The following is a 20,828-nucleotide window of genomic DNA, read 5'->3' as shown; positions in this document are numbered from 1 at the left end:
AGTAGAAGCCGTGGCGGCAGTAAGGATGAGAAAATAGCGCGGAAAGATGAAAGAGAAGAATGAATCTACCACCCCGAAGACGTGTTCCATAACGGGGGAGAAAGAAATAAGGAACGAGGGAAAGCCGGGGTGCATAACTGCAGGCTTAGCGTGATTGGCTATACCACGCGTTGGAGAAAGCGAAAAAGGTACAGAAAGAAAAAGAATGAGATGAAGAAAAGTTCACTGTATGAAAGCGCACACACGCAATAAGAAGGGTTCGTCGTTCAGTTAGGCACGAGCGATGATGTAGGCTGGTGCATCGCAAGAAACAAAGCAGGGCTATTGGGGTTTGCGTGTCGGCGAAACCAAAGGTCATGGTCCCAGGTACGTCTGTTCCGTAGAAGGTCTGCTGTGTAATTTATCGCGGATGGTTAGAGGAGACTGGCTGGCTGGGAATATTGTTTTTCTTTTAGTTGATTGCATTCGTTTGTTTTGCCCCTGAGCAGTATTTAGAAAAGAGGGCTTGCTGTGGCCATACTATGAAGTATGCGAACATTAATCATGTAGATTCTAATGACTCTAGAATGGCTCTACGGAGGCTGTCTATGCGTTCCGGTAATTCACGTGGGCCTCCTTTCTTTATTGACGGTCTATGGTCCAGAGTCCCGTACTTTGACGTGAATTACGCACAAATGTTAAGCATGTTCAAAAGGACAGCATTTGCCACAGTAGCTTTGGGGTTCTGAATTGTTTTTCACAAGGCAAGGCCTACCTAAACATACACTTAATTTATTGGCAGTGGTTGCTAGTTATATCCAATCAGGTGAAAACTAGACCGCAACCCAACACTATACGGTGTCGCTCACATACAGCACGAGTACAGCTGTAGGACTCAAAGGCAAACACTTTCGGAGATCAAACTAGCTGGTTCTGCATGACTTAACGTATAACAGGGCGATATTTTGTCGTTGACAAAATCGAAGAATAGATGAGGACAAGCGCTGTCTTTCAACTGTTGAAGCATACTCTAAACATTTTAAAATTACCCAAGACCTTGCAGACGTCTCCCTATAGCCGGTGGAATTCCTATTCCTTTGCTATAGACGAGCCTTTTCAATTTCTTCGTTATATCCGAGAGTAATATTTTCATACGCCCTGTTAAAACCGACGCATATTCCCGGATGCTGCGTCGGGTCTACCGTCGCAGCCGCACTTTAGACCAGCCGTTGGTAAGGCAGCGCTGCGTTGCTGATCATATAGCTCATCACCGGCGCCGACGACTGGCTACGCGTTCCCACCAAGCACGTTGCCACCAGTGCTCTGTCATACATGCGACCGCTTCGGGGCTCCGACACAGGCGGTGTTGATCGCTGTTGTCTTGTTATTGAGATTTGATTGCGACCGCGGCACCACACGCAGCCTTCGGCCTTCGCCGCCGTCGCATGAAAACGGTTGCGGAACTCCCCTTAACAGCCTCGCTCTAAAAAAAAAAAAAAGCTAGTGAGTGTGCGTTCATTGTTGCTTGGTGCTACTCGTTACAAGGTGCAGTCACACCAAGTGGCTCAGCGTTACAATGTTTTACGCGAGAACCACTCGGTTATTGTTACCATTAGCGTTGCACCGACTTGGTCCGCGCCCAGCTGCCTCTGCGCTTTAGCCCAGGCTGAACAGAAACCGTTGCAGCGTTCACCTGCGTACTCACGTCCTCGCTTCTGCCCCCCTTCCTCGCAGAGTCTCCGAGCCTGGTGGGTGACGTGCACGCTGATTCGGCGCTGAGCACGTCCAAGCTGGGCAGGCAGTACGTGGCCCTCGACTCGGACTGCATGAGTGTCAAGAGCGAGCACAACCTCACCAATGCGCTCATACAGAACAAGTGAGCAACATTCCTCTTTACCCCCCACGCTCGTATTGCTTCGCCGCACGTCTCGTTAAAGAGGTGTCGGTACTGCGTTGTATGTGCGCGATCAGATGTCTAGATGCAGTTAGCTGGCTCACTTATGACTTATGAACCTTGACATCTGCATCAGACACTTTCCGCATTCGATAACCCTCCCTCGGGGTGTTTCCCAGAGCCTTACATTTATAATGTTTATTTTCTTGGGGGGGGGGGGGGGGCGAGGGGGAAAAGGTGGACTTTAAGCGTAGCCAGCCACGTGCTCGATCAATCGGCCAATCTATAAAACAAATGAATGTATCAATAAATCAAACAATTATTTAACTAATTATTTAATTGTTTACATAACTACATAACTTACTAATTACCTAATTGCTTTCTTAATTAATTAAACATATTTTTCTCGTACGTTTTGCTTCGGCGCTCTGTTAAACTTTGACCTTTTCTGGCGTATTGCGTTCTGTCTGTGAACACGTGCTTCTCACAGTAACGCTTAATAATTTTCTCCATTATCAAGTTACATTACCGTTCCTTATGCTCTCAATCCATTCACGCTACACACGGTACAAGCCATACCATGCCTTTGCCCCAGACGTGTACACGTTACAGAAAAAGAAAGTAGCCGAACTACAATTACTTATTTAAAAAGCATAAGTGATTGCAGTTACCAATTTATGCCACTAAGGTAAATGATAAATTACTAAACAATGATCGATTACTTTAACGTTGCTTTCCACACCACATTTCTTTAAACCTTGCACAGGTGCAGTAATCAGAACGAGCTGGTGTGGCTCTTTCAGTGCGCTCCCTGCTGCCCATCACACGTTATCTTCACTAATAACTGCTTTTCAAAATTTTGTTCGGTAACCTTCCCTCATTTTCGCGTGAAGACATCAGTAGCGACACTGAAAACTCGCTCGACGAGCGCGCTGGAAAAAGTGCTGCGTTGCAAAATACTGAACACCTCGCTCACAAGATTGCGCTTATTAAAGGACGCGATGATGCTAAGGTCTGGACCCTCTATAAACCGCGGCGCTTCATCGTTTGCTGTATCTAAGGCAAGGCGCTACCGACAGATTCAGCGAAAAACCGAAATATCTGCCGTTAACTGATGCTCTGGCATCAACGTCCGAAGTGGTCATCGCTGTTGAGCCGCACAAGCGCCGTTTCAATCTGTCGGCCAACATCAGGTGGAGTTCCTCCCGGCGCCCATCACTCCTTAGCGATTAGGAATTAAATGGCCGATTCTAAAGGACGCTAGCATATGTTCACGTTTCTTCGTAAGGTGGCCGAATCTAAACAGTATTTGAATATGAGGCTGCATAATATGCCCTAAAAATACTTTTCGTGTCTCATAATCACAAAAATAGGTGTATGAAAGGGAAACATTGTCATTCAACCGACCTTAACATGAAGCTACAAAGAAAGCCCTACTCGGGGTCTTTTTTAGAAAGCTTCGCAGTTAAAGAAAAATTCATCCTGATCCCGTACGAGTTTCCGGACCAGGACAAATTTTTCTTCAACTGCGAAGCTTTCTTTCTGGAGAATACATATAATGTTTCTTTTTGTAGCTTCGTACTAACGGAGGGATGACAATTTTTCGGCTTCATGAACTTTCCTCCACCTGTGGGCTTCCATAGAATTGATTTACCAAAATAGCTGTATGAGTCACGTATACGTCATTTAGAGGTACAAACATATGCGTTTAACGGCCATACACTACTGTCTATATCATAGAAGTCATTGACTAAACAAAATATAATTGAGTAGCAGCTCTTAACGCCTCTGAAAGCCGCTTAAAAGCACTTCCAGTAAAGAAAAAGAGAGATAAACATTTTATTTAAAAAATCTGAGAGGTCAGACGTCCAAGAAGGATGCCGAAATCCGCAAGGCTGCCGTATTCACGTGATCAAGGCATTGCTGCAGAATGTAGATTGTGTGACGGAGGTAACCAACGCGCATATTTCAATCCCTTTGGATACTGTGGTACCTGCCAAACATAAGTACTCAAAGCTGCGTCTCCTGTTATAGCTTGTTTCGTTAAAAATGTAATTGGTTACATGTAATTGGTTACTGAAAAAAATCGTCGTTAAATGAATTAGGTAATTAAGAATTAAGTAATCGTTAAATTACAAAATTTCCAAAGAACGCAACTGATTACAAATAATTAATTACATGCAATGCGTTACGTACAAGTCTGATTTGCCCTCATACATTCTATCCCTTCAGTCTTGTGATACTTTGCCGCATACATTAATGCAAAAGGTGAATTATGCTTTACAGAACACTTACCTGCTGGAATAAGAAAAGGAGCGCAATTCGTAAATGGAGTAAAATTATTGATTGATTGATTGATTGATTGATTGATTGATTGATTGATTGATTGATTGATTGATTGATTGATTGATTGATTGATTGATTGATTGATTTAACTTCTCCTTAAACGATCGCAATTTTAACGATTCATTTTTTTTACCCATTCAATCTGTAGAAAAGAGCTCACGCAACTAAGCGCGCTTTTCTTGCGAGCGGTAACCGAGTTTTTAGCCAGCTGCTTTTTACAGCATCAATGTATTGAACGCAGTGATCCCATACATCTGTCTACTGCAGTACCACGCAAAACAAGTAATCATGAAGACCGCAATACTAGAGTTCTATCAAAGAGGAGCAACAACGTGCATTTTCATAAATGCTTCCAAATGCTCCCTTTCGCACAATGCCAATGTCTATCAGGAAACTTTTGTCTGAGACGTTGGCATCACTGCCGATAAACATACGCACACAGCAGCGAAACTGCATCCCATTTTTCACTAATCTTTCAGGTTTTTTCAGGTAGGATGGTCGAAAGTGAACGTCGGGTTTTTCAAACCAACAATTTCAAATCTCAATTTCAAACCAACAGTGAGAACACACGGAGCAGTCTCAAACAATTGCGCACGCGCACCTTGCTCAGTTAAGGCCTCAGCAAGGCGGCAGCATCGCACGTTGCGGAGTCGGCTGCCCCAGTTTTCTTTGCACACGGGCTCCTTCTACGCCGCAGCTGTCGCGCTCCCATGGCGAGCCTGGAGTGCCTGGACGAGGGGACACTGTCCAGCGGCAGCTCCGTGCTGGCCAGCCAACCACCCACCAGACAGGTGTCCACGTTCGCGCCGCCTGCTGTCCGCTACAGGTGGGTCGTGTTATGCGAATAAGAAGGGGGGGGGGGGGGCGAACGACATATACGGCGGCCACTCACGTTCTCGTACTTCTTCGATTGTCTTCAAGTACTTCAACATCACCGTTTTGGAAGATATGAGTGGTGTGTTTTTTTCCGAGTCTTCCTTCGCTACATGTCGACCATACGTGCAGTACTGCACCATTTTTTTAAAGAACAGAGACAATCAGTATTCCTTCATTTATTACTGCTGATGTGCGACGTGTGACCCTGCATACGATTTCCTAGCTCGCATGTTTCAACCTGAAAAAAAAAAATATGATGGGGTTTTACATGCCAATACCACCATCTGATTTAGGCACACCGTTGTGTGTGTGGGGGGGGGGGGAGGACTCCGGATTGAATTTCGACCCCCTCGTGCCTGCGCTGCCGATCGCAGCGCTCGCTCCACCGCCGAAAACAGGTCCGTGGAAAAACCCTACCCCGATGACAGCCGCGGGTGAAAAGGCAGTGACGTATAGGCACGACAGCATAGGTGAATTCCCGCACAGAGGCGCCGGGACGCACCTCGATCCCCACGAAGTAAAAAGAAATGAAAAAAAAAGGAAATCGGCAATTAGTGGGAGCCGGATGCCCACAACTTCCGTGTGACTCACGTGGCATTTGTATTTATCGTCTAGTCGTGGCAGTACTCGCCAGCGCGCCGCTCACAGCCAAGGCAGTGTTACACATATAAGCCGTTGTCAATAAAGTTCGCGTTAGCCTAACTATATCTAGTATATGTGCATGAATTTTCTTCAGTTTCTTTAATGCGCCATACCTATTGATTCCTCTGTTCCTCTGCAGAAATCTTGGGAAATCAGGACTACGCATATCAAACGTCGGTTTAGGTTAGTATACGTTCGTATATATGTGCCTATGTGTTTTGGGCTTTGATGGATTTTCGTGCACGCATGCTGGAACACTGGCAGGATACTATTTTGTTTTTGTTCCGTGTTATCAGTTTCGAAGTGAATTAACAGAAGGTTCTCCATTTCAGGAACCTGGGTGACCTTCGGCTCACTAATATCAGAAGAGGTGAGATACGGATCTCGAACGACGCGCTAGACTTTGTATAGCACGATGCCTAACCTAGCATCATCAAGAAATAAACAACGTCCGCTTTCTAAATCGCGTATTTTGCTCTTTCGCGACAAATAACGCAGATATGAAGCTTATAGAGAGGTGCATTATTATTTTATCAGGGCCTTTACTAGAATTAGTCAATGCAACCACCTTACATTTTTCAAAAAGATTGCTTCAATGCTGAACGAAGGATTTAATTTCTCATCGAATATTCGTCTGCACACACGTATAATCACACGCAGGTTAACTAGCGTCGACCTCCTTTGTTAAATAATAAGAGGGCATTCGACCACCATCAAATCTTAGCATCAACAACTTTGACAATTAAATCGAAGGTTTCCTCGATAAACAGCTCCATATGTCTGTGGCGCGTGTCGATACAACAAGGCTGTGCTGCGCCCTCTATGTGCCCGGTACCCGCTGATTTGCGCAGATTTACTTTCATGCCGCCGCAGTTTTGTTGCAGAGGAACACAAGCAAGACCTTGTTCGTGCATGTATTGACTCGATCCTTTTAGGATTTCTTTTAGCTTGAATGCACGCGAATTTGAAATTGTTGCCTTATTTGGGAAGAACTTTTTTTTCAGTGCGGAATTATTGGTTGCCAAACACGAGACAGTTTGAACTCGTGGTAACAGTATATACGATACTAATGCGGGAGGACCGGCGCCAGAAAATTAAAAATAAATTCTGAGTTTTCACGTGCCAAAACCACAATCTGATGGTGAGACACGTCGTCGTGGGGGGGCTCCGTATTAATTTTCGTCACCTGAGGTACTTTAATGTGCACTTAAATACGGGTACACGAGGTTTATTTTTATTTCACCTACACCAAGATGCGGTCGCCGCAGTCGGGATCGAACCCGCGACTTCGAGTTCAGCAGCACCAGGCCATAGCCACCGGACTACAGCGGCGGCGGTAGCCCGGTGGCTATGGCTGGGCTACCGCCGGGCTACCGCCGGGCTAGGCCGGCTATGGCCGGGCTACAACTTCAGCAGTGCCAAACGTAAAGCAATGTAACGCCTCGATCGGGCTGTATACTCGATTTCTGGTCTGCTTCGCAGGTTGCGGAAGACATCGTAACGGCTGCCTTCGACAACGGGATCAACGTCTTCGACACGGCCGACATTTACGCCGGAGGAAAGTACGAAGTTCCGGCCGTTCTGTACTTTGTGATGCACCGCTTCTGCAGTGCGTGCTCGAGTGTACACGTAAACTCTTACCTTTTTCGTGCCGCAAAATATTCCCGTGCCTCACATTACGCGAAAACCTCTAGTCATGGAGCAAATCAAATTCAAAAGAAAAGAAAAGCAACGAGAAAGAAAGATAACGCTAACGTTACGGCTACCCCCGTAGAAGACTTATTCACAGCATTTTGTGGCGGTCGGAATGCTGTGAGCCGGGCAAATCTAGTCACAGTGATGTCTGTAGAAGTGACGCCCTGATACGAATGCCACGCCTCAAGCGAGTTCGCATTCCTATATCCGATTGTTTCTTTTTTTCTTCTTATCAGCTGAGGAGCAAGTTAGTGCTATAGCATAACACACCAGTTCGCGAACTCTTGCGGCCCAGAGTGAAGAAAAACAGTCATGTCTCTCTCTCTCTCTCTCTCTCTCTCTCTCTCTCTCTCTCTCTCTCTCTCTCTCCTTTCCGCAAACTGAATGCCTGCTGAATGAATAATGCTGGCTGCGAAAGGGTTCCCTTTGTACCCGCGTTATTTCAGTTGCTTTCCCCGCTTATATTCCCTACCTGTAGATTGCGCCGTCTAGGCCCTCAGCCCCCTTTCCTTTCCCTCCGCTCTCCTCTTCCAACGACGTCCCCGTTTAGTCTTCCGCCGTGCTTCCCGGCCGCGCTCAATGGCACCCGTTGTCTGTGCCCAGGGGCGGTGAGTCGCGGCCGAGAGGACAAACAATAGCAAGAAACAATAAACAAGAAAAAAAAACGTAGCCGCGCTTTCCGAAGGACGAGCGCGGGTGCAAGCGCCTCGTGTTGTTTGTATTTACAGGGCCGAGGTGGCTCTTGGCAAGGTGCTCAAGAAGAAGCGCTGGAGGTGAGTGTGTCTCTCGATCCTTACTGGCCGCGCTCCAAGCGGCCGTGAGACCCCGCGCTTTGTATGTGTGTGTGTGTGCGCGACTCCATTGTTTCGTTGCGTTGTGGTGCGCGACCGGCGCCTAAGTAGAGCGGCAGTGTCGTGTTCATGGTGAAAGCGCGGAGTGCATTCGAGGTGCGTTCCCAGTGGAAGTGCGGTTCTCTCTGGGCGCGCTGATAAGATGGTAGCATGCACTTGTTTGCGTTCCTGCCACTTTATGTTACCCGTGCCAAGTAGTAGGCACCTGTTAGTGGCACAGAAATGGTAGTGGAATCAGCTTGCGTGCGCGACTGTGTCGGTCTGTCCGTTTGTCTGTGAAGCCCGCGTGTTTGAGTGTCTGCGCACGCCCGATTACTACGCGATATTTTGCCAGTGTGACAGCCTTTCGGCGGCCTGGAAGGGCAGTGAAAATCAAATTCCCTTGAGAGAGACAAACGTTAGAGCACTGTGTAATCGAAGGCGTACGTAAACCTATGAACAGCACCTACATGTGGTCGGATGGTGCAACATTGTAGCCCTAACGACAGACGAGTGTGACGCAAGGCAGCACGTACAGTATGACGCCACAAACGTCCGGTCGCCAAACCATTTCTCATCGCTTGAGAACTAGCAACGCGACCAGTATAGTATAAGAAATCAATATCGAGGGCTTCTTTCCACCAGATCGAACGATCTTTCCCAGACGGTTGCTCGCCGTTCTGAGACGCAAGCGCTGGGAGACAACGAGGTGGCGCTACGAAAGGGCAAAGTGCCCTCGTCCCCTTTCAGTGCTCCTAAACCCGCCAAGCGAACGATAAACAAAAGCGTGAGTGTGAAGGTGGGAGAGGGGGGGAGGGTGTATGCCGCTACGGTCATCTTGTACAACGCGAAGCAAGTGTGGATCTTGTACCAAGTTCAGCGGCGCAGGAGAATAGGTGAAGGGAGGAGGGGATGGGGGAGACCAAGCCACCGTCTCGGCTAATTTCGCCCCACCACCCATTGTCTTAGCAGTGCAGTCCGCCTGCGTGATGCAAGGCGCGTCTGGCGATCCCTTGTTGCGAGATAGACGCCTGTGTGTGCGTGTATGTGTGCGTGTGTGCGTGCGTGGCTGGCTGTCTCCGTTGAAAATACCGGCCCAGCCCTCGCTCGCAGTGACTGCCGCCGCTGACGTTCTGTTTCTAATGAAGGCGCGTGACAGGCGCGTTCCTCGCCGCATGCGGAGGGAGACAAGCTAAGACAGATCGGGTGCACAGTTGTTGCGTCGTAAGAATAGAAATGCTCGCCGCGTCTACCCTGCGCTCGTCTCGCCAACTCTGGTCAGAGTCTCGAGGATGCATAGAGCATGGGCCTGCTCCAAACGTTGCTGCAAATGCCTGCTGCAAATATTGTGTTCGTTAACGATGAACAACCTTGCGCGCGTATAAGGTGAAGAACGTCTGTCCCATCTTTCCATGCGTTTGTGCGTGCGCTTGAATGCGCGAATGTGTCGACGCTGTGCGCGCGTTGTATACTAGCAAACGGCGCAGGCTTACAAAAGTGGCCGGATATATTCGCGTCATTATAGAGCATGCGAAGACTTCATACGGGCACAGAGCGCCGACTATAGAGTGAGCTTTATTTTTTCGACGCTAACTTTTCACTAATTTGGAGCGAGCACTCGGACTCCTGGAATAGTTAACACTTTCGCACAAGCGAAGCTCTTGTCGTGTGTACCATTGCGCGACATTTTTCAGCTGCCGCTTTTTAGACGTCATATACTTGAAGTTCGCAAGCAGTACTGCTTACCACGACATGTAAGCTCGTAAACCTCAGAATAAAGACCGTGCGTTAAATTCATTGCTTTCGTCATGTCTTTCTTTTTTTTTCTGTTTCCAGACGATCTTCATACATAGTCACAACGAAATTGTTTTGGGCGACGAAGTAAGTATACCGCCTCCTTCCCCTCACCTCCCCTCCCCCCCCCACACACATGCACACACGCGCACACGTGCACACGCACACACACACACAAATGTTCTTCATTTGCGACAGGCTATTGCGCTTCGAAATATGCTAGTTCGTGCTTGTATGTTTGTGATCACTGGAAAACAGACGTGCTTCTGTAGAAGCTACTATTCTGTCTGAAATAACTAGCTAAGGCACAAAAAAAAGACACAAGACACGTTCACCGCTGCGGCCACCGCACGTCAGTAAATCACCGGTAGCAGTTCATTCCACCTCACAAATACGGGACACAGAGGTTGAGGACACATGACATACGTGCCCTCAACCTCCAGTGCAGACAAAATCCTGTCTCCCAGCGCATGCCCAGTGCTACTCGACGCCCCCGATACAGTTTACAGGAAAACAACAAGGATAAAAGACGGGGAAACAAAACACGTTATGTCTCTCTTATTTTGTCCTGTGCTCCTTTTTCTTTCCTTGTGCCTTATGTGTCCTTATTGCGGTTTTTGTGTCTCGGAATGGCCCTAGCACGTTGTCGCGTTTCGCCACGATACATGCGTAATTGCTTTCGTATTCTTCTTTTTTTTTTCCGAAGGGGCGATTCCGAACGAGGGCTGTCTAGGAAAGCCATCATTGAAGGTGAGATACCGAGCACGCGACAAGCGTCGCCATGCGCACGTTTGTGAAATTTAATACCTTACTCTCTTGCTACCTTCACAAACGTCGAGCAACGGAAAGAATTAAGGCGTGATGTTAAAGGGGTAGAAAGGTTTTACTTTAGGTTATATACTGATTGCGCGTAGGTGACACTACGAATGTGTTTAAGATGAACTGAGGAGTTTAGCGGGTCATCTAACGGACAGACAACGGGTTGCCTATTAGAATAACAAAAGAATCAGGGAAGATGAAACGCAGATTAAGGCAGCAAAAGATAAGATGCCGTGCTAAGTCTTCGCGATGCATACCCCAGCACGAAATTCTCGGCTACCTGATCATTCATGCGTTCCTTTCATATCATTTCTATTCCTAAATTGGTTGTGACCTTTAGTGTAATAAACGTCTCATTAGTTGCCTTGATCGCAGTCGGCAACATAGAGAGGCAAAGAGAGATAGATTTAAGGTAGGGATGTTAAGCAGTCAAGATTCTGGTTGGCTGGGGAAAGCGAGAGGGGGAACTGAAAGAAGGGGGAGAGAGGGGCGGGGGAAGTTAGAAACACGTGCATGGACAGCACTTTATATATATCTATAGAATCAAAGACTCTCGCCCAAGCCAGATGCCTTCTGAGCCAATGGTCGAGGGGGGGGGGAGGGGGGGGTGTTACTCAGAAGATGATCATCTAGTTTCCTGAATGCGTTGGACATATATTGTCTTTGCGGTTCAAATCGAGAACAGCGGCACGATAGGTGGTCAATGTTCTCTCGGAGGCAGACATCACATGCAAGACTGTCATCCTTCTAATTAGTGCTGAATAAGCTTTCGTGAATGCAACTCCCAATCACAACCGATGAAAAAGAGAGTAATGTAGAGAATGCTTGAAAAGGTCCGAGGCTTTAATGAACTAATTCTTTGAAGTCCAACTAGTTCCAGAGCAGCATTTCCAATATAGCTATGATCACGTGCGAAATAGTATCTAAGCAGCAGAGCTTGTGCCCATTTCGCAAAATTTTTCTTTCGTAAGAGCATCTTGTCGTTGGCCGATCCCATTCACTATTCGTAATTTCACTGTCACAATTGATTAGCAACTGTTCTTATAAACTGCTCTTGCGTACGGACTGCTGAACTACTTCGCGAATATGGATCCTTGGCCCGTATTTACAAAGCTGTTTGCTATACGTTAAAGGGACCCTCACTAGGCCACATAAAAATTTGTGTTTATACGCTGGAAGTTTTTACATGGCCTTCAGGAAGCGTTTTACCGCAAGAATTTTTCAAAATGGTTCATTAATAACCAAGAAAGAAATATTTCAGGGCCGCGAACACATGATTTTAGGAGGCGCGCGTCACCGCCAAGATATCGCTCTCTCCACTTTCTCCGTCTAGCCTCCGCAGGCGCAATTCCTTCCCTGCATCCTTCCACACCGGTCTCGAGCATCACGTGAAGCATACGTCACAGGCCCTGCCTTCGTTTTTTTTTTCTCCCTTTTTTGCTGCGTGGCGCACTGTGGCAGACGGTATCGTGCGCGAGCGTTTCTGTCGTTTCGCGCAGAGCACGAGTTTGCGCGCTGTGCACGAGAACACCTGACTAGGGGTATAAGTCAGTGCTACGCGAACAGTGAGCCAGGCACAAGCGGATCACAGAGCACGATCTCGCTCTGGAGAGATGGTAGAGAATGACGCTATGGTAGAGAATGACGTAGTTTCGTCGTCTGCGCTCGCGACGGCACAACGTGGGAACAAGCAGACGACACGGAAGTACTGTACGAGGTAAAACAAGAACACGCAGACATTCGGTTTGTGTGCTTTATTGTTTCTCTAAACATTAATTCGTGTATTGAAGCAGCAGATTACACAAATAACAGATGCTGCCTGGAATAATCCTCGAAGTCACGTGTCACTATGAGTGAAGTCGCAGCACATAGATGTACGTAAGCGCACTGGAAGCGCGGCGCCCGCGAGGAGGGCAAAGGGCGCTTGGGTTGAAATTTCAGCTCTTTCCGTTGCGCGTAACGATGTAATACTTAGCAGACACGATTGTTAGAGCGCACGGTACGCACTGCCCTTATCGGCACAAAATGGCCAGACCTGGTGAGGGGCCCTTTAATGTCCTTAGTAAGAATGGGCGCAAGTAAATCATTGTATCGAACATAACAATCAATACACCGCATACATTAAGCCTCGTTTCTGGCATGTAATCGTTTACTGGGTTCTGTCAAGCTGCTAGTCCTAGATAGAATAACATAGTGGTCAGGGTGATTAGCTCGAAGGGACTTGCAGTGATGTGACGCATGCTCTTTATGGTCTGGAGGACCATCTATATGAAATAAGGTCAGTTGTTTGTCCGGCACCCTTTCTATTCCTTTGTCTTTGTCTTCCTCGTTTCTTTTTTTACTTCCTGTTTTCTGGAACTCCTCTATATACCACCATGTATCAAATCGCGCAACAAGCCACTATTGTGGCCTTATTGGACAAATGCCGGCTGCACGTGGCAAAAGTAGGTCGGTTCTTTGTTGAAATGGTAGGACTCAAGCCGGCACTTTTAAGCAAACCCTGTGGGATACCCTGCCTCTGTCTGTCGGACGTTGAGATTTACGCGGAGGTTGATCTCATTTGGCGGCTCATATGCACATTCTCAAGCCGAGTATGGTCGATATCTGGAAAATTCGATAGGCATTTAGCTGTATTTTTTTCCTTGTGTCTTCAACAGGTCTTCACGCGTCGCTGGAGCGGCTACAGCTGAGCTACGTAGACATAGTGTTAATCAACAAAGTCGACTCCATGTGTCCCATGGAAGGCAAGTTCATTTCGCCCCTGGGTGTACAGACAACGTCTAACGGTTTACGGACCGTAGGATTTGAGAACACGCAGTATTTTTTTAGCATTTTTTAGCATGGTTTAGCACCAGAAAAACACCAAAACTTAACGTTGTTCGCATACCTGCTAAACAAGCTGCAAATTCAAAAATGAGATGGCGGGTACAGGCTGCGGAAACATTTATCTTCTTTTTAGACACCATGGTCCGTAAACTTTTGACGTTGACTGTAAGGCCCCTTACGACTACACGTATACAAAAACTTGAAGGGTGAGGGAAGATTCGGACATTGAAATTCAGTCAAAGTAGATTGCATTGAACGGGCTTTAGAAATTTAAAAAAAGGAGCTGTCTACACGCTTAGATCCTGCTAGGGCACTAAAGATGGACACTAAAACAGTATCTACTGCTAAAGTATTCTTACAAACGCGTTTCACACTTTCAGATATAGCGTGCGCAACATTAATGTATCAATGCGGGCATTATACTGATCAGCTCTGCGTGTGCCTCGCATTTGTTCAGTTTACTCGAAGCACCAAAATACGGAGTTAGGAAACCGAAATTTGACTTCGTGCGATGTCATGTTTGCAGTGTCTCGTCATCTTTCTCTGTTCTCTTCGACTCTTCAGAGATAGTCCGGACGTGCACCTACTGCATTAACCAGGGCATGGCCATGTACTGGGGCACATCACGATGGAGCCCCGTGGAAATAATGGTAAGAGCTTCTGGCTTCACCACCCACTACGTAACCAACTTTCCCGCTGCAGTTCGCGTATGCTTTCCGAAGGAGCTATAGTACGCTGGCTTTGTTTACACGTCTTTCGAAAATTAATTAGACTATGCGCGTGCAAAATTATGTACGTGAAAGTTGTATCGTTAGCGTTTGCCTTACCTTCTTGTTCTGGATATTTTACCGCTCGCCCACTTTCTTTTCCTTGTGTTTTCTTTTCTTTCTTTTTTTTTGAATGCCACAATTGTCAGTGCACTTGATCTCTGGAATCGCACTAGTGCTTTGACAGGCTACTGTCAAGACTATAGTGGCTGGCACTTCAAGAGCATCTGCTCTGGAGACCGCACACTCGGCAGAATTATGTGCACAAGCTTAAGCTCGCCTCTGCAGCCGTGTGGTACATGTGCTGACTCCTTGCTCTCGACAGGAAGCGTACACAGTGGCTAGGCAGTGTCACCTGGTGCCCCCCGTCGTGGAACAGACCGAGTACCACATGTTCCACAGGGACAAGGTGGAACTGCAGCTACCAGAGCTGTGCCAAAAGATAGGTCAGTATCCTCCTGCGTTTGTGGTTACAATAATAGTTATTATTATTGTTGTTGTTGTTGTTGTTGTTGTTGTTGTTGTTGTTGTTGTTGTTGTTGTTGTTGTTGTTGTTGTTGTTGTTGTTGTTGTTGTTGTTGTTGTTCATTGCCTTCTTTGTGCATTTCGCATGAGAATGAAATCTGCGGAGAAATACAAAAACTGGTTGGAGCACATATGACAGCAATTCAGATGTCATGAAATGCGGTAGCTAGTCGATATGCTTGAAAAAAGAATAGGTATATTTTTTTGCGCTAATTGCAGTACTGACGTAGGCTGACACTTGGAAGATAATGCAAACATTTGAAAAGGATCTGAGGACCACGAAACGAGAAATATAACAAAAAGTGTATGGCGTATGACGTTAGGCGATAGGAAGCGCACAGTGTAACTTGTAGAGCAAGCGGTTGTTACTGATATTCAGTTAACAATAAGAAATGGAGTCGGGCAGATCCTGTAATGATTACAGCAGATACCGCATGGTCTAGAGTAGCAGAATGGGTGTCAAGGGAAGGGAAATCCAGTCGATAATGGCAGAGGATTAGGTGCTGCCATGGCTTTCGGAAATTTGCACACATAGGATGGAATAGACGATATGCAGAAACTGCAAGTGCGCTTCACCACACTTCCTTTGACGCAACAAAGAGGGCAGACCTCGGGCTAGAATCGCAAGTGAAGTATCAACATGCGAGATAGTGACGTTATTTTCTGCGGCTGTACATTCCCCGCACAGTCCAAACTTTCGAAATGCGTGTCTCAGCTTTAACAGCGCTGGTAACACGGCCATATTGCTTAGGGCAAGTTAGCTGTGTAGGAAAGACTGCTTACGTACTCTCGCTTATCGTCTAGTGGCTTGTGCAAGGAGGAATAATTGGAAACCACTAGAAAGGCCTTCATCCGGCGGTGGACATATAATAAGCTTATCATGGTGATAGAGAGAGAGAGACAAAGAGGAGGAAAGACAGGGAGGTTAGCCAGTGTAAGTACTGGCTGGCTACCCTGTGCTGGGGAAAGGGGTAAAGGGAATAAAAGGAGAAAGAAGAAGAAGAGGAGAAAAAAAAATTAAGGAAATTCACGCAGTACCGCGATACTACGCGATACAACACTCAAAGGCGATCGCACAATTCGCAAGTCCTTAGATACTTCAGCAAAGCCTTTAAGGCCTTGAGTGCCGAAGCCCGTCTGGACCAGTGTCCTAGAGCCTTCTCCTCTGTAAAGGGGCGATTGTCCAGTTTTTCGAGCGCGGTTACGAGCACTGTTCTTGGCACTTTGTAGCTGGGACAGTCACAAAGGAGGTGCTGAATCGTCTCCTCGCAGTCGCAGGTGCCGCAAGTAGGGCTGTCGGCCATTCCGATGCGGAATGAATAGGAGTTCGTGAAAGCGACGCCGAGCCACAGGCGGCACAGAAGTGTTGCTTCCGCTCGTGGTAACCCTGCTGGTAGCCGGAGTTGCAGGCATGGATCCAATCTGTGGAGACGTTCGTTCGTGAACTCATTGGTGTTCCACAGATTCTGCGTAAGCTCGCGGGCGAGGGAGCGAAGACTTGTGGCTGCGTCTGTTATCATGGTGATGGTAACTAATTGTCAAATGCCAATATCGCTGAAACAGGTTTTCTGAATGTAATTCATAACTTTAAGGACTTAGGTTGTTCTTGAAATCCATCTATATATAGGATATGTTGGCGCAAACTTCTGGACAAACTGGACAAGGTCTAGTTAACCTCCCTGCCGTTCCTTCTCTCTGCCTCTCTCTGCGGTAAGCACAAGCAGAAAACAGACAAGTAAGCGTTGTGCTAACCAACTGTCCAGTAACAGCAGATCACCAACACATTTACGTAATGGCACGTGCACACTGTATACGCTTTTCCTGTGATCGTTTTTTCGCCTGCCAACCGCCGTTACAAAGTTATCGCTAAGCGCTTGACGCGCCTTCGTGTGTGGGAACTTTGTCGATACGGTCGCCGATAGTATGGAGAAAGAATCTTTGTCTGATCTGATTGGCGTGCTCGTGGGGAGTAGTGGTGCACATCCTAGAACGTGCGCGAGCACCAGCGATAACGCTGTAATGTACGACGAGCCATGTATAAATGACCGCTGCGTCTTAGCCTCTTAGCTGCCGATGAGATTTTCCCGACCGACGACTGCACTCGCCGCTATTGTTTGCTTCGAGCCTCACATATTTTTTTTTTCTTGGCGCAGGTTCACCCACTAAAGGGTTAGTTTTCACTGCTCGCAGTTTGATTATTGTATGGGTCTTCAGCATCACTACAACGTGTCAGTCTAATAACAATTGAAATGCATGCGCCCTGCCCTATCCTCGCCGTCACTAGGACATAAGGAAAATTGCTCAAACCGAAGAGCAACATTTGTGAAGTCACACACCGGAAATTGTATCTGTCGGCCTCGTGTGTGTCGGAGTATTTTGCGCGCCAACATACCCCGCACGTAATTCGTGTTATTTTACATCGCAAAGCATGATCGGGGTGTTATGACAGACGCCTATCGGGGAAGGGCTCCCCATGCTCCAATCTCGACCTCGTGGGGCTCTTTCACGTGCAAAGCATGCAGTCCCCGTATTCACGAACGATTTTGAGTTCCGTTCTCGTTCCAATGTGGTCGGAAAACGAATCCGCGACCTAGGCGAAACAGCTGTTCACAGGCCGTGCTTTCGATACGCAGGAATTGGCACAATGTCATGGTCGCCGCAGGCCTTCGGCGTTCTGACGGGAAAGTTTGACGAAGGCGTCAACCTGCTCTCAAGGGGCTCGTTCAGGGTGAGAGCCTTCCCCAATGCTTCACGCGTTTCTCTGAAAATGTTAGTTGTGCCCATGCTCATCAGATCAAGGCTGGTTAGATCAGCCGGTGTAATTCGTAGCGGCTTCGCATTTGTGTCGGCGATCACGGACAGTATGCCGAGGGCTAGTGGGAGCTTCGGCTTATTTGTCGTTCATGCACAAGGTAAATACATATTGCGTAAACACAGAAGGAGGTTCTATCGGGTCAAATATGAAAGAGGAGCTTCTGTAAGTGCCGAATACCGCTTAGGTACCATACATTGCAACAATTGTAACAGTGAAAAAAAAGGGGGGGGGGGGGGGGGGGAGGACTACAAAAGACCTACAAAGACGCAAGTCTTTAGCCTGTGCTTAGCTGATTAGGTGGTGTGAAACTTCTTTACAGTAAGGTATCAAACGGTCTTAATGAGTTCGAGACAAAGATGTCGACAATAAGCTGACGGAAAAATTTTTCGCAATTCGCTCTTTGGTTAAGGTAAGAAAAAAAATATTCTACGTGGCGAAACTAGGCAAACGGAGTAGGTTGGGGCCAGTCAAGTTACCATGAGCAGCTTTTTTTCCCACTTTCCCAGCACAACAGTGTATTGCACTTCTTTTGTGGAAAATAAACAACCTTACTTCTGCTAAAAAAATTATGCAGGAATCGAACGGAAAGCTCGCCACTAACAAAATTTATGCACCGGGATACCAAGATGAAAACTTACAGTGTTAGGAATTGAAGGAACCCCATGTACCCTGATATAGTGAGGGAGAAAAAAGAACAGACGCATAAGAACTAAACGATATTACTTTTAAAACCTATACTGCGCCCGTGTGTTCTAAGTGTGATGAGCGTGGACCTCTACGTACTGCTTCAAGAAACGAGTCAGTGCCCTCACATTCCTCGCTTCGGGCGCGCAGCAATACGTTTCCGCCGTGACGGACAAGGTGGACCGTCCGGAGAAGGCCATCTGCGAGGAGTCCGGCGGCCGCTTCACGCGGCAGCACTCCAAGCTGCAGGAGCTCTCCTACATCGCCGATAGGCTCGGCTGCAGCTGCAATCAGCTCACCATCGGTACGTGCGCGCACTAACTACTACCAACCTACGGCGCGCAAGTCGTGGATCTCGTGATCACGATAGCTCCATTACACGTCACATAGTTCAGCTATACGTAATCGCGCCACTGTATGTGCGCGCACTGCTTTGACAGGACAGCGGTGTTTGTCCAGCAGGTCTGTGAATGCCGAATCGCAAGTGATTCTGTGACGTGCGCTGAGACGCGTTTTGCACGGGGAATTTCACTAATTGTTTTGGCAAGTTGGTTGTACGGAGGTCGGGGCACTATATAGAACGCGCGAGGCACATTGTCCGGACTGTGCCGGCGACATCGAGGATAAAAGATTCTGCGAAGCCGGCTGGATGTTACATTGCGCGGCTGCTTTTGCGACATGCATGGTCTAATTTCGCCTGTCTAGTGCTTCGGAAGCCGTTTTGGCTGTCGGGAGCGCGCTCTAGGCAAGTGTCTCGACCTCTGTACAAACGTTGCACTTGGCCCCAAGTGTCAGTATATTCTGCCAAGAAAAAAAAATGAAGTAAGTACATAAAGACAGTCTGCATCACGTGGTCATAGAAATGAAGAAGTTTGGGGAAATCGTACCGTCCTCGTCTTTCACATGCACAAGTCTACAGGTCGTGCATGCTGCAGTCTAGCTACCATTGTAAAAACGGTGCGTTCAACGTAATTCGCACTACGTACACTGATAACGTCTGACGTCGCTGCTGCCGCAATCCTGCAGGCTATGAATATTTTTTTAGTATTCAAATTCACCAGTCAACCACCATAGTATATGATGATCGTTGCGCGCCCACAGTTCATTCTCTCCGTTAATTCGCTATTTGTATTCGCCTTTTTACTCGCTTTAGTGTACAGTGAACCGGTCGTGTGCCATACGAACCTCACTGCCCAACTTCTGGTTTCTTCATTCGCTGTTTTAAACAGTTGCTTCACCGTTAAGCACATGGGGTGGTGGTGATGATGATGACGATGACGATGATTACGATTATGATTATGATTATGATTATGATGATGATGATTATGATGATGATCTTGCAGGCTTGCGTATATTCCGAGACATCACACAATCTTCTGTCCTCGTGTCTCAATTCGTTGTTATTTTATTACGTTGCAACACTTTGCGCGTTGCTTTGACATCCTTTATCCCCGCCAATTTGTTTCGTCCTTACTCCTTTGGCGCATGCCGGCCTACAAACAGCGTGGTGCCTGAAGAGCGAGCACGTGCACTCCGTACTTGTGGGCGCCTCCTCGGTGGACCAGCTGTACGACCACCTGGGCGCATTGCAGGTGCGTGCGTCAAACGCGCTCTCTGCAGCGCCCTGCGTTCTCCTGGTTCTCTGCGTGGCAACATATGCTCCCTCATCGCCCTCACGCTTAGTTGCGACTGTGTCGCAAAGCTCATTTACTCGCAGATTCCCCCATGGGGTTAATCGACGGCTTCGCGTAAATGCATTGAATCGGTGACGCTATGGTCAAGTTCAAGTGTAAAAGTTCTTTAGTGCACAAATAGTTATACATTTGGCATAGCATCAAGATGGGATCCCACAACTCTCGTAGGGTCTGTAAAAGAGGTCGTTCTATTTCTCATGTGAAGTATCGTGCGCGTATTTACTTAGTTATTTATTATTCCGTATATCTTTATTTGTTTAGTTTTATTTATTTTTATTTCTTTGCACGTATAAGATCCAGTTCGATCTCGAGACGCCATAGTGGAGGGCTCAGATTAAATTTGACCGCCTGACATGCTTTAACTTGCACTGAAATCTCAATAGCACATCATTTCTGCATTCCCTAGTCGGAATACCACACCCGGACTTGTTTACGTGTTACGTGTAGCCGGACTACAATTACAAGCATGTTTGCTGCGAATCGAAACCAGAAAGGACAGCTGACGTTTAAGCACACTCTTCATAGGCCAACCGCTTAGTCAGTGGGGGGACTAAGCCTCTCGCGAGCACCGATGCGATAGATGCAAGTCACTCTATAGCCGAGGTGTACGCCAAGCGTTGATATCATGCGCCAGTTAGCAAG

The 20,828-nt window shown here is 47.3% G+C and overlaps 1 protein-coding gene across 2 annotated transcripts in view; it reads left to right on the top strand.

Moving 5' to 3' along the window:
- The window catches only part of Hk (potassium voltage-gated channel subfamily A regulatory beta subunit hyperkinetic), an 85,959-nt gene that overhangs the window by 54,932 nt on the left and 10,199 nt on the right, over nt 1-20,828 (top strand). For both annotated transcript variants that reach the window (XM_065435480.2, XM_070534040.1), the window contains exons 2-15: nt 1,714-1,855; nt 4,917-5,045; nt 5,877-5,920; nt 6,070-6,107; nt 7,220-7,299; nt 8,161-8,205; nt 10,099-10,143; nt 10,763-10,806; nt 13,533-13,619; nt 14,266-14,351; nt 14,794-14,914; nt 17,627-17,721; nt 18,643-18,796; nt 19,996-20,084. In XM_065435480.2, coding sequence (XP_065291552.1) covers nt 1,806-1,855; nt 4,917-5,045; nt 5,877-5,920; nt 6,070-6,107; nt 7,220-7,299; nt 8,161-8,205; nt 10,099-10,143; nt 10,763-10,806; nt 13,533-13,619; nt 14,266-14,351; nt 14,794-14,914; nt 17,627-17,721; nt 18,643-18,796; nt 19,996-20,084 — 1,107 coding nt within the window. In that variant the 5' untranslated portion in view covers nt 1,714-1,805. The remainder of the gene's footprint in view (nt 1-1,713; nt 1,856-4,916; nt 5,046-5,876; nt 5,921-6,069; nt 6,108-7,219; nt 7,300-8,160; nt 8,206-10,098; nt 10,144-10,762; nt 10,807-13,532; nt 13,620-14,265; nt 14,352-14,793; nt 14,915-17,626; nt 17,722-18,642; nt 18,797-19,995; nt 20,085-20,828) is intronic.

Source organism: Dermacentor albipictus, chromosome 2 (genome assembly GCF_038994185.2).
Source record: "Dermacentor albipictus isolate Rhodes 1998 colony chromosome 2, USDA_Dalb.pri_finalv2, whole genome shotgun sequence".
Taxonomy (NCBI): domain Eukaryota; kingdom Metazoa; phylum Arthropoda; class Arachnida; order Ixodida; family Ixodidae; genus Dermacentor; species Dermacentor albipictus.
Note: the sequence above shows the minus strand (reverse complement) of the source record. Positions and strands in the feature narration are given on the sequence as shown.